The following is a 14491-nucleotide window of genomic DNA, read 5'->3' on the forward strand; positions in this document are numbered from 1 at the left end:
CTCTGTGCAGGACTCTTCTGTGTTATGATCCCTGTCAGAGTGGTCAATGGTGGTAGCTGAGCACCATCTATTTCTTCTGGGTTCAGGCTGATGAAGGCTATGGTTCATGTGGTCCATTAGTCCTTAGGACAGAGTGGAACTGCCCTGTAGGGTATCCAAGGAGTGCCTGGTGGATTCGAACTGCTGACCTTTTGGTTAGCAGCTGTAGTTTCTTAACCACTATGCTACCAGGGTTTCCATTAGTCCTTTGGATGGTTGTTTTCCTTGTATCTTTGGTTTTCTTCATTCTCCTTTGCTCCAAAGGTGATGGAACCAATAGATGTATCTTAGATGGCCACTCAAGCTTTGAAGACCCCAGACATTACTCATCAAAGCAGGATGTAGAACGTTTTCTTTTTGAACTACATTGTGCCAGTTGAACTAGCTATCCCCCGAGACTGTGGTCCTCAGCCATTGATCCCAATAACTCGTTGCCTCAAGGTGTTTAGATGTATCTAGGAAGTTTCTGTGCCTTTGTCTTTGTCAAGTTGTGCTGACTTTCCACATATTGTGTGTTGTCTTTCCTTTCACCAAAGCTAACATTTGGCTGTTATCTAATTAGTGATTTCCCCTCCCTGCCCTCCCCTCCCTTGTAAGCATCAGAGATTTTTTTGTATGTGTAAGCCTCTTCTTGGGTTTTTATAATGGTTGTCTCATACACTATTTGTCCTTTTTTTGACTGACTTATTTCACTCAGCATAATGCCCTCCAGATTCATCCATGTTGTGAGACGTTTTGCAGATTCTTCATTGTTCTTTATCATTGCATAGTATTCCATTGTGTGTATGTACCATAATTCGTTTACCCATTCATCTGTTGATGGGCACTTAGGTTCTTTCCATCTTTTTGCTATTGTGAATAATGGTACAATGAACGTGAGTGTGCATATGACTATTTGTGTGGTGGCTCTTATTTTTCTAGTGTATATTCCTAGGAATGGGATTGCTGGATCATATGGTATTTCTATTTCTAGCTTTTTAAGGAGGTACTGTATTGTTTTCCATAGTGGCTGTGCCATTTTACATTCTCATCAGCAGTGCATAAGAGTTCCAGTCTTGCCACAACCTCTCCAACATTTGTTATTTTCTGTTTTTTTTTTTTGATTCATGCCAGTAAAGTTGGAGTGAGATGGTATCTCACTGTAGTTTTGATTTGCATTTCTCTACTGGCTAATGATCGCAAGCATTTCTTCATGTGTCTGTAAGCTGCCTAAAGTCTTCTGTGATGAAATGTCTGTTATATCCTTTGCCCATTTTTTAATTGGATTATTTATTGTCTTTTAATTGAAATGTTGAAGTATTCTATAGATTTTAGAGGTTAGACCCTTATCAGATATGTTGTAGACAAAATTTTTTTCCCAGTCTGTAGATCCTCTTTTTAACCTTTTGATGAAGTCTTTCCATGAGCATGTTTAATTTTTAGGAGCTCCCAGTTATCTAGTTTATCTTCTGGTGTTTGTGCATTGTTAGTTATGGTTTGTATTGAATTTTATGCTGTGTATTAGGGCCCCTAGCATTGTCCCTATTTTTTCTTCCATGATCTTTATCATTTTAGGTTTTACATTTAGGTCTTTGATCCATTTTGAGTGAGCTTTTGTGTATGGTGTGAGGTATGGGTCCTGTTCCGTTTTTTTTTTTTTAGATAGACATCCAGTTTTGCCAGCACCATTTGTTAAAGAGATTGCCTTTTCCCAATTTAATGGACTTTGGCCCTTTGTCAAAGATCAGCTGACCGTAGATGGATGGATTTATATCTGGGTTCTTGATTTCATTCCATTGGTCTGTGTGTCTGTCATTGTACCAGTACCAGGCAGCTTTGACTACTGTGGCTATGTGGTAGGTTCTGAGATCAGGTAGTAAGAGGCCTCCTACTTTCCTCTTTTTCTTCAGTAATGCTTTGCTTATTTGGGGCCTCTTCCCTTTGTGTATAAAGTTGGTGGTTAGTTTTTCCATCTCATTAAAGAATGCCGTTGGTGTTTGGATCAGTATTTCATTATATCTTGCTTTGGATAGAATTGACATTTTCACAATGTTGAGTCTTCCTATCCATGAGCATGGTATGTTTTTCCATTTGTGTAGGTCTCTTTTGGTTTCTTGCGTTAATGTTTTATAGTTTGTATAGGTCTTTTACATCCCTGGTTAGAATTTATTCCTAAGTATTTTATCTTTTTAGGGGCTATTATAATAAATGGTATTATTTTCCTGATTCCCTTTTCGAAGCTCTCTTTGTTGCTGTATGAGAATCCAGCTGATTTTTGTGTGTTGATCTTGTATCCTGCTACTCTGCTGAATCCTTCTATTAGTTCCAGTAGTTTTCTTATGGAATCTTTGAGATTCTCTATGTATAGGATCATGTCATCGGTGAATAGGAATAGTTTTACTCCTTTTTTTCCAATTTGGATTTACTTTCTTTTTCTTGCCTTACTGCTGTAGCTAGGTCTTCCAACACAATGTTAAATAGGAGTATTGATAAAGGACATCTTTGTCTTGTTCCTGTGCCCAAGGGGAATGCATTCAGTCTTTCTCCATTGAGAATGATGTTAGCTGTTGGTTTGGTATAGATGTTTTTTTATTATGTTGAGGAATTTCCCTTCAATTCCTATTTTATTGAGAGTTTTTATCAGGAATGGGCGTTGGACTTTATCAAATGCCTTTTGTGCATTGATTGAGATGATCATATGAATCTCTTCTTTTGTTCTACTTATGTGGTGGGTTATATTGATTGATTTTCTAATGTTGAACCATCCTTGCATAACTGGTATGAATCTCATTTGGTTATGTATGGTGTGTTATTTTTTTGATATGATGCTGAATTCTGTCAGCTAGAATTTTGTTGAGAATTTTTGCATGTATATTCATGAGAGACATTGGTCTGTAATTTTCTTTTTTGTTGTGTATTTGCCTGGCTTTGTTGGCAGGGTTATGCTGGCTTCATAGAATGAATTTGGGAGTATGCCTTCATTTTCTATGCTCTGAAATAGTTTGAGTAGTACTGGTGTGAGCTCTTCTCTGAGTGGTAGAATTCTCCAATGATGCTGTTCGGGCCAGGGCCTTTTTTTTGTTGGGAGTTTTTTTATTATTATTATTATTACCTCTTAAATCTCTTCTCTTGTTATTTGCCCAGATTTTCTATTTCAGTTTGTGTCAGTTTAGGTAGGTAGTACATTTCTAGAAAATTTTCCATTTTCTCTTGGTTCTCAAATTTGTTGGGCTTCCTCTTTTTTTGATGCCACAATTTATGTAATTTATTTATTTCTTAATCTTGATGAAGCCCAACAAATTTGAGAACATTTGTTATAGGTGTGTACATTTTGGTTATAGGTGTGGTGGGAAAAAATGGAGATCGCAAGAAACAAGATGAGTAAAATACATATTAATGGCTTGAAAACAAAATATATGATTCTAAAAGAAAACAGCAAAGTGCTGAGCTGAGAGGTGAGATTGTACTTTTAAATAAATCTCTGGTGTTTGTTTCAGGCAGAGAAAGAAGGAAGTGTAAAACTTGTGAGGTAAAAGCAAGCCTGGTATGGTTGAGGAGTAGCTAGGGAGGTTAGTACAGCTGGAAAAGGAGTGAGCAAAGGGGAAGGAATAGTAGAAGATCAGGCCAGAAGTGACAGGGAAGCCAGATGTTGCAGGACCTTGTAGGCCAGTGATTCTCAGCTTTAGCAGAGCATTGGAATTGCCTGAAGAGCTTTAACAAATACTGATGGACTAGGCCCCATTCCCAGAGATTGATTTAATTAGTGTGGAGTGTAACCAGGACATTGGAATAAAAGCTTCCCAGTGGTTATAAGGTGCAAGTAAGGTTGAGGACCACTGCAGTCCATTGTAAGGACTTTGGCTTTTATCTTTGAGGGATATGGGGAATCATTGTTGTGGGAAAAAATAATTTTAATCATTAAAACACCTTTTTTAAAAAACGATTTTTATTATATTCTAATAACTAACTATAATAACTTTAACTGTAAAACCTTAGCTACCTCAAATTGTTTGAAGTAGGTTGTGATGTAACTTACAGATTTTTGTCGATATAGGATAAACACATACTTTTCAGGCAGTTTGTCCAAGGGTAGTCTACTTTCTTCTGTATGCATTATATAGTTGCCCTTCAGTTTTCATAACCCACATCAACTCTATCTTTCCATCTGTTACTCCTTTCCCTTTCCCCTCTTCATAAGTATGCATTTCTTTGAATTCAGGACTTCGGTTTAATTAACAGAACTTGAAATGCAACATTATGTGAAGATTTTAACTAAAACCTTTGCATGCTGATCTTGTATTTGCACTGTGCCTTTTTAATCCAGTAACTGACAAAGCAGAATTGTATGAAGTTTACATCTTTTCCACCATTTCCTGCAAGACATCAGGTGCAGGGAATAGTAGTTGGCCATTATAAAAAGATAGGTCTTTCGTTCTTTATTTCAGCAGAAGAGCTGCTGAAAAGAAAAATGGATTAAAACTCACTGAGCCTTATATCCTTCAAAAAAGCATTACCTTGACATGTATGGAGCCCTGGTAGTGCAGTGTTTAAGAGCTTGGCTGCCTACCAAAAGGTTGGCAGTTCAAATCCACCAGCCACTCCTTGGAAACCCTATGGGACAGTTCTACTCTGTCTATAGGGTTGCTGTGAGTCGGAAACGACTCAACAGCAGTGGGTTTTTAACATGTATAGAAAAGATTCTGCTCTCAACTTATATGTTTATATAGGGTGTTGTTCCTCAATTTATTTCTAACCTACTTCTAATTTACTGAGTTACATGTAAGTAACATTTATTTTTCCCTTTTTTGCTATGTTCCAATGGATTTGCATCTGAACATGTCATCTACAATTCTTGGAATTTCTCATTTACTGCTCCTCTGTGGATCTATTCTGTTGGAATTTGAAACACTGGAATGGCGACAATGTGTTCTCTACAAAGTAGCTGTGAGTATACTACATAATTTATACAAACTCTTCAGTCTAAATTCTGTTGGATGAAACATGAGCCAAGGAAACCTTAAATTTAATACATACTTTTAGTTCTACATATAGTAGGCTTTCAAATATTTGACTTTAAAATACTATATCCTGATCAGTCTTCTAATTAGCATATTTAAAATTAGCTTTTTCATTTTAATCAATTCACTAACTTATAGCTTCTCAACTTTGGCTTTAAAATTGGTTTATATGAATAAAATAGGGTAAAAGCTTGTGGATGGAATATTTGATACTAGTAAGGAATGCACACTTCTTTTTTTTGTTAAATCCAAATGTATTTTGAATTGATACTTTGATCTCATGTGAGTTTTTCTAAATGAGAATTTAAACATGGCAAAACTTTTAAGAGAAATATATACCTCTTAGGAGTATTTTGCCTTGATATTTGCATGATGGGTTACTTATTACAAGTCGTCCCTGACTTATGATGGGGTTCTCTTCTGACAGCTCTGTTATAAGGCAGTTCTGACACAAGTCGAACAGCTCTTTTTTTTTTTAAGTTTTCATCGTTATTGCCTTTTATTATCAGTGTCATTATACATCCGATCTTTATTTATTTGTCTTGGGGGTTGGCAGGTGAACGATAACATCAGCAAATTACACGCTGCAATGTTGTGTGTGGTACATACTACTAATGATAGTATGTTCACAAAAAAAAAAAAGAGGATCATAAGTGCAGTTCGTCATAACTCGGATACATTGTAAGTCAGGGACTATTTGTATGCCAATTTAGAAGTAGCTTTCCTTGAATTGCTCATGAAATTATTGTTGAGGTCATCAAAAAAGCAAAAACCATACCGAAGACTGAAACATGATTTACTTTAAAACCTGGATAAATCTGATCTCCCTGAAGATGCAAGCGACAAGATCATCTGAAACATTCAAGCAACATAATTGGGACTGCTAAAAACGTTTGGAAGATATTGTTTGCTGATTGATGCTAATTATGAAAGCCTTCAAGAATTTATGTAAAAGAAATTACTTAAACTCAAAATTTTGGTTTCTTCTCATGAATAAAAAGACAGATTTCAAGAAACACCTGTGATAATTAGTGTGAGCAAAAGGGTGATTAAAAAGGGATCTTAATGTAATTTTAAGAGGATTTGAAATTTTTTATGGTGAAAAATCCTTTGTTGTTTTATTTCTCAGTTGGTCAGAATCTTATTGTTACTAATTTCTGTCAGTTGATATTTTTGCTCCGAGGCAGGTTTCTTCACTTTTTATTTTATTCCTTTGAGTTTTTATATTTAAATATTATATTATCAGTCATCTCATGCTCAGCTCATTTTGTCCATTGCTGCAATTAAGTAATACTTTATTGGTAACAGTATAAAAGCAGTTCAATTTGCCATGAATGAAAGTTTACATAATTTTCTAAAATAGATCAATGAAGGGAATTTGAGATGTATGACAGAAGAGTATTGTTGGTGCATGAATAACTTGGCTCTTTTTACTTTTCTCAGCAACAGAAGAACCTTGAAGGCTATGTGGGATTTGCAAATCTTCCAAATCAAGTATACCGAAAATCAGTGAAGAGAGGGTTTGAATTCACACTTATGGTAGTAGGTAAGTTATGGTTTCTCACTGTAATTGAATTTGGTTTTAAGTTTTAAGCTGTTAATCGACTCTGAATAAATTTAAGAAAACAATAGCACAAATAACTCCAGGGACCATGTGTTATATTTTCTCTTACTATGTGAATACAGGAAACCCTGGTGGCGTAGTGGTTAAGTACTACGGCTACTAACCAAGAGGTAGGCAGTTCAAATCTACCAGGTGTTCTTTTGAAACTCTGTGGGGCATCCCACTCTGTCCTGTAGGGTCTCTATGAGTCGGAATTAACTCATTGGCAATTGGTTTGGTTTTGTTCTTTTTTATGTGACTACATTTTAAAATTTAACCTGGCGGCATAATGGGTTTTGTATTTTCTTTTTGCCTATTTTTTATGGCAACACAATTTTGGAAACTAAGTGAAAGTTGAGAAGTAGGAGGGAGAAATAGAACACTGGAGAAGTATAAAAGGCTGTGGTTCATTTCTTAGTTCTTTTTACTTGATAATGTTGCAAAAGGAAAGAACATCTGAAGGCTACTTATACCCAAGGATAACTTTTTTTTTCTTCTAGCTTATACACTAATGGAATCATATGAGCATTTAAAATTGAACATGAACGTATTCAGTGCTATGCTTTGAATTTTAAAAGGAGAGGAGGATAGAGGATCATAATAATGCAAATGATTACCCTGGGAATTCCGTTCATTGAGTATGAGACCTGGAGTGAGTGAAACATGACTCTCCTTGTTCTCTAAGTCAGTCTCCTTTTTTCTTGTGTGTTTTATGCATATTGTTAGATTGCAATATAGACTCTAGGTTGAATCTAAGAATCATTTGCAAATCATAGAAAGCTAAAATCAGCCTTACTTTAGTACTCTTGTCTTAAAGACCACATGCTGTTTCTTATGAGCTAAGTCCTCGTTTTCGAGATCCAAAACTGTAGTAATTTTGGCCCTTAACACAATTCATGGTTTAAGACATATATTGATACAAATTGAGAATCTATATTTTACAGCAGATTTCTTTATGAAACTTTTTCCTGTGTTTGAAAACCTTTATCCAATAACCTTGGCTCGTAAGCAATAGTCATTGAGTGCTTGAGTGACTTTTTGTATTAAAGAGAGAAGATATGTATTCTCATACTTTCTGTCTTATAAGAGCTTATAATTTATATGACAAGGTAGACTGTACACATAAAAAAGATTAGGAAGTATTTACAAGTCACTAGAATGGTATACAATTTAAAAGCCTTAGAAGTTTAAGGGCATTGGAGCATTTGCCCTTGTTTGGAGGTTACTATTATATTATTTTGAGGAGGTGGTGTTAAGTCAGATTTTGAAGAATACATAGAATTGGGATAGATATTGAGGGCAATCCAGTTGGGAAAATAATAGCCAACACCCACATAACTTATGTGTCAGCAGTGTTCTAAGTACTTTGGCTCCTAATCCTTATAATAACCCTATGAGGTTAAGTATTATTGTTACTTCCATTGTAGAGGTAAAAAAACTGAGGCATGGAGAGATTATGTTACTTGCCCATTGTTACTGTATTGTTAGTAGATGGCAGACCCAACCCACATCTACCTCCTGTTAATCTGGTGCTCTTAACCACCATGCAGAAGCTTATCTGGGGGGTACGTGACATAGTGCCAACTTCAGTAGAGTACATTTAATATGCATTAAACTTATATGAATTTAACTAGATGTTCTTGGTTTCCCAGTGAGGGAAAGAGAGCGAAAGGGAAGCAGAACAGGGAGAGGGACAAGCGGAGAGAGAATGAATGAGAGCTAGAGAACTTACAATAGTGCAAGCAGGTTTTTTATGGCATTCCTTTGGAATGAGCATTTGGCCAAGAGTGGGCGTGAAGTGCGAGAGGTGAGTCCGCTGTTCCATCATTCATTTTCAGTTTCCACATATCTTTCATAGTGTGAGCTTCTCACCTTGCTGAATGTTAGTCTACTGACAGTATGGCCTCTAAATATAAGCCAGTTGCTTTTTATGTGCTCAAAGAAAGAGGGATCTGTTTTAGTGCAGCAGGAGAAATCCATAACTGTTTTATGGATGATATAAGGAATTTTCAAGGTTAATTTCCACTGCATGTTGACTTTAGGATCTAAGTTATATCCTTAAGATGTGACTTTGCAGTGGTTAGAAATAGAATGGAAAGATAGGCTAGCATTGATTTTGGAGACCTTGACTGACTGCTACCATGATGAGGAGATTGAAATTCCTGTTTTTAAATTGTATTTTTAAAAATTAATTTAAAAACCAATGTCAGACATGTCAAATAATGAAGACATTCAGTTCTTTATTTTGCAAAGTTCACAACCCATTGGAACTTAACTGTCTTATTAGGTTGAGAGACAGAGAGATAGATTAATTTTAAGGAATTGGCTCACTGATGATGGGAACTGGCAAGTTTGAAATCCAGCAGGCTAGATTTGATGCTGCGGCCTTGAGGCAGAATTTCTTCTTCCCTGGAAACCTCAGTTTTTGCTCTTAAGGACTTCACCTGATTTGATGTGACCCACTCACATTATCGAGGGTGATCGCCTTTACTTAAAGTCAACTGATTGTAGATGTTAACCACATCTACAAAATATTTTCACAGCAAGACCTAGATTAGTGTTTGGTTGAATAAGTGAGTACTATAGCGTAACCGGAAACCCTGGTGGCACAGTGGTTAAGTGCTATGGCTGCTAACCAAAGGGTCGGCAGTTCGAATCCTCCAGGCGCTCCTTGGAAACTCTGTGGGGCAGTTCTACTCTGTCCTATAGGGTCGCTGTGAGTCAGAATCGAGTCGATGGCACTGGGTTTGGTTTTTTTTTTGTTATAGTGTAACCAAGCTGACACACAATACTAACCGTGGCAACTGTCTTTTGTTTGCTGCTTTTTTAGATTAGAGTGTGTTCTGAGAATAAAATGTTAATTCCTTTAATTTTACTCATGATGTTACTAGAATCCTTCAAGGAGGTAGAACTCAGAAGATCATAGTTTTATCTGACCAGAAAAATAGCTTGAAAAACAGGTGGTATTAAAACCTGTTATTTTGAATTTGATCATTTCTGTAATTTTGAGCTTTGCAAAATCTTTGTGGTAGAAGTCTTTTTTTTTAAGCAATACATCAAAATGTATTTGATCAACACTGAATATCTTTAGTAGCAGATTGATATTTCTATTTTTTCTTTAGGAGGGAGTTCAGAGTGTACAGTTTAGCCACTTTTGGGATTCAGAATTTGTCAGGAGGTTTTTTTTGTCTTTTTAAAATTTAATATTATTTTTTGAAGCAATTTAAATAAAATGAGCAGACGGTATAGAGTTCCCATATATCCTCTCTCAGCCCTATTCACAGTTTCCCCTGTTATTAACATCTGGCTTTGTGTGGTACATTTGTTACAATTGATGAATCAATATGGACACATTATTACTAACTGAAGCCCACAGTTCATATTAGGGTTTGCTCTTTGTATTGTACAGTAAGCACTATGGGCTAGGACAGATGCATAAAGGCATTTTCTTTGGGCGGCGGGTGGTATATGATTTATTAGAAACATTATTTATCAACATTGTTGTTAGTTGCCATTGAGCTGGCCCCAACTCATGACAGCCTGTGTATAATAGAGCAAAATTTTGCCCAATCTAGGGTCATCTTCAGGATCATTGGTATGCATGAGTCCATTGTTGCAACTATTGTGTAAGTGACTTTCTAACCAAGGGGGTTCATCTTCCAGCACTATTCTGTTGTGATCCATATTGGATAATATTCTATTGTGATCCATAATGTTTTCATTGACTAATTTTCAGAAGTAGATTACCCAGCCTTTTTTCTTAGTCTTAGTTTGGAAGCGCTGCTAAAATCTGTCCACCGTGGGTGACCCTGCCGGTATTTGAAATACTAGTAGCATAGCTTCCAGCATCATAGTAACACACAAGCTACCACAGCATGACAGACTCACAGATGGGTGGTGGATCTCTCCTTTACTTACCCTCTAGTGTGCCCAGAGCCTCAGGTTGCCTTTCACTGCTTAGAGCCTTCCTTTTTGATACTTAAACAAAACTTTTACTTTCTCTTAATCCCCATAGTCCAAAGTTAGCTCCATGTCCCTCCAAGTTAAAACTCTTATTTTCTTAGCGATTGCCGGGCACAGTTAAGAGATAAATGGAAAGTATCATTTTCTAAGATACGAAAGACTAATAGTATTCATAAGAATACTTGATTTTTAAAAGGAAATATTTATTGAGTGCCAATCAGAATTTCAGGCAATAATGGGAAGACTTTCATGGGAGGAGGGGGAACATGGGGGAGACTCTGAGAGCTCATAAACAGTATCCAACTGCTGATCTCATGTCTTTTTTAATTTAGCAAAAGAACCTGCAGAAACATGATGTACAACTTATATAAGGTTGCCAATCCCTAACCTAAGTCAAGATCATTTCCCATGCACACACATGAAAAAAAACTTTAAGATTTTCCTATGTAGGTTTCTAGTCCTTTTTTTTTTTTGCAGATGCACATTTTCATAAAAATTAAATAATATGCCATGTACAAATTGTAATATTCTATTGAATATCGCAAACATCTTTCCATGTCACTGCATATTCAAACTATGTTTTTTTAAAATAGCCACATAGCATTCTTTTGTATGTGTGTTTATATAACCAATCCTTTATTGAATGTTTAATTTCTACTGGCTACAAAACTTTAAATGTATCCGTAATTCTTTCTCTAATTCTGTGCTAGTGAAATTACAGGTACCCAGTACAGGGTTTTGCCTATATAGATACATGAAATTTCATTCGTAGTATAATATCCATCATATCAGGAAAACTCTAATATAATATTAAAATACTAGAAGTGAATTTGAAATGTTATTGTTATGATATGCTTATTTTTTCTACATATTAGAATAAGTTCTTTAAGGGGGAGGATTTTTTTTCTTAAGCATATGTGTATTGAGAGAGGTGCTTGATAAATACCCACTGGTGTTGAGTCGATACTTCCCTCTTAATGAGAAGGTATATTCCCTGCTACATTATCTGCTGTTTAGGTCTTTTATTGGTGATACATTTTACTAACAAAATTGTAGTAATCAGTTTTTGGAATCATTGATCATGAGAAATTTTTCCAAATAGGCAGTTAGATTTCTCTGGTAACATAAGGATGAAAAAACATAATTATCTACTTGAATTGGTCTATATAAAACAGTACTTTGTTCATTGAGTATAGCAAGAAAGATTATAACATCTTCCTGAAGGTCTCCTAGCATAAGGTTATATGCATAGCAAGTGAAAGCTGCTTGATTTGGGGAATGAGGTAATTAATGAGTGGCTGGTTGGAATGTTTGCTACTACTGACTATACAACAGAATTATTAAGTTACTTCTTAGTGCTGTTGGTCAATTACTGTAATTAGAATAAAGTAAGCCTAGTTTTAAGATAATTGCTGAGCCAGGTCATGGAGAACCTGTTTAACTGGAATTTTAGGATTAGCTAGTACATCAGTATGTATGTTAAAGATACCCTAGTAGATTTAGAGATGAAATATTCTTGTAGCAAATCCAAGATCAGATATATATGGAATGTCTTGGAAATAATTAGAGTCTAATTTAATATAGTCTAGATTATTCTTGATAGATTACATCCTCAGCAGATAACCATATTAAGAAGCAAAACCAAGAATAGTACTCCCTCAGCAACACATCTTTACTTACCTCATGGGTGGTATCTTTTCTTCATTTTACAGCCAGATACAAAGAAGGAGTAAATTTCTACTTGTTTTTTTTCCCCGCACCCATTACTTAATTTATCACCGTTTGGCTCTCCGCTTATTACAGAACTACTAAAAGGCTCCTTGGTTGTTCTTTGGTCACTTTCTCATTAACCTCTTATTTGATGTTGTTGACCACTTTTTCCTTGAAATTCTTCCTCATTTTTTGTGATCCTGCATCCTGCTTTACCTGTGTGTTTTGAAGTCTCTTTTACTAGGATCCTTTTCTACAGGCTATCTTTAAATGTCATAATTCAACATTTTCCCCTACATTGTCTTCTGCTTATTAAAAAAAAAAAAAAAAAACCCATTGCCATCGAGTCAATTCCATAGAACTGCCCCGTAGGATTTCCCGTCTACTTGTAAGAGCTTTTTAATTTGATCTGCCTTTCAGCATTATTTTTGGGAAGCTTGGGAACACTTGGCAAGACATTTTGGGCTTTAGGTCTTGCGTAGGGTATATTCATCTATCTTGAAATAGCTTGCTAGATGACACTGATATGCAGTCTAAGTAAGAACTGGAGTTTGACACTGTCTCATTGCTACCTCAACTAAAATTAACACCTGTACTTTAATAATAGGTAACATTTGAGGCACCTTTTTATGTCAGGTACTATGCTACTAACCACTGTTTAATCTGCCCGTAAGTCCATTTTACAGATGAAGGAACTGAGGCTTAGAGATGTTAAGTATCTTGATCAAGGTCACATAGTTGGATTGTAGTTGAATTAGGATTTGAATTTTGAAAAAACTGATTTCAAAATGTAAGAAAAATGAGAGAAGGAAGGCAAAGAAAAAAGAAAAGCTCCACAATGTGGTCACTGCCTCATTTCAAGCACCAGGCTTTCCTCTTGCCTAAACTACAACCTGGTCAGACATCCTGAAAAAACTTAGGGATCCTGTTTTCAAAATGGGTGTTCTTTCTTTCTCTCACTATTGCTGCAAAATGGTAAAGGTGACCTCTTTGCCTATAAATGTTACAGAAAGTTAAAGTGCTTACTGATATTCTAGTCCATCTTTCAAGGACTTGTTGAAATGTGATCTCCTTTCCAGGCTGGTATGATTTCTCAGTTCTCTGAAATCCTATAGCTCTTGGAAATCTCACTCATGGTCTTGAACAAATTATGTCTTGTATTATGATTATTTGTTTGCATATCTTACCTCTCCTGCCATACTTAAGTCTTTTGAGGGCAAGGACTACATTTTATCTCTGCATTCTTCATTGATTTATTCAGTAGAAATGTAATGATCCCCTACAAAAACCAGATCCTATGCTAGTCTCTGAGAGTCTAGAGATGAAAAGGACGTAACCCATGCAACAGAGCTCCTAGTGACAGAGAAAATTAGGTCTGCCTAAGTTTAATACAGTCTAAGGCAACATTATAAAGCATTCCTGTGTGACAGCAGTCGTGGTTGCTCAGTTAATGAGAACTGACCAGAGCAGGGAATTAAAAAATAATACCAAAACCATTTGTCATGGATTGAATTGTGTCCCCCAAACATATGTATCGACTTGGGTAGGCCATGATTCCCAGTATTGTGTGGTGGTCCTACATTTTGTAATCGTAATTTTATGTTAAAGAGGATTAGGGTGGGATTGTAACACCACCCTTACCCAGGTCACATCCCTGATCCAGTGTAAAGGGAGTTTCCCTGGGGTGTGGCCTGCACCACCTTTTATCTCTCAAGAGATGCAAGGAAAGCTAGCAGAGAGGGGGGACCTCATAAAACGAAGAAAGCAGCGCCTGGAGCAAAGTCTGTGCTTTGGACCCAGATTCCCTGCATGGAGAAGCTCCTAGTCCAGAAGAAGATTGATGATGAGAAGGCCGACAGAGAGAAAGCCTTCCCCTGGAGCTGACGCCCTGAATTTGTACTTTTAGCCTACTTTACTATAAAGAAATAAATTTCTTTTTGTTAAAGCCATCCACTTGTATTTCTGTTATAGCAGCACTAGATGACTAAGACACCATTTTAATGTTAAACATTAGCCAGTCCCTTAATGTGAGAGAATGTAAGTCTTTTCTTTGTAATGGGTGTGTTCAGTGGCATTCCATGTCCTCATTCTTTTATAGAACTATACCTATAATTCATTGCTTGTGATTTCCAATCTCAGGCTCTCTAAAGAAAAGTGGAAGACTTGCTACTTGTGAAAT

General features: G+C 36.2%; 1 protein-coding gene across 1 annotated transcript in view; it reads left to right on the forward strand.

Annotated features, from left to right (window-relative positions):
• Positions 1-4839: 4839 nt before the first annotated feature.
• The window catches only part of SEPTIN7 (septin 7), a 72111-nt gene continuing 62459 nt past the window's right edge, over positions 4840-14491 (forward strand). Inside the window, exons 1-2 of the mRNA XM_049893284.1 lie at positions 4840-4962; positions 6480-6582. Coding sequence (XP_049749241.1) covers positions 4855-4962; positions 6480-6582 — 211 coding nt within the window. The 5' untranslated portion in view covers positions 4840-4854. The remainder of the gene's footprint in view (positions 4963-6479; positions 6583-14491) is intronic.

Source organism: Elephas maximus, chromosome 8 (genome assembly GCF_024166365.1).
Source record: "Elephas maximus indicus isolate mEleMax1 chromosome 8, mEleMax1 primary haplotype, whole genome shotgun sequence".
Taxonomy (NCBI): domain Eukaryota; kingdom Metazoa; phylum Chordata; class Mammalia; order Proboscidea; family Elephantidae; genus Elephas; species Elephas maximus.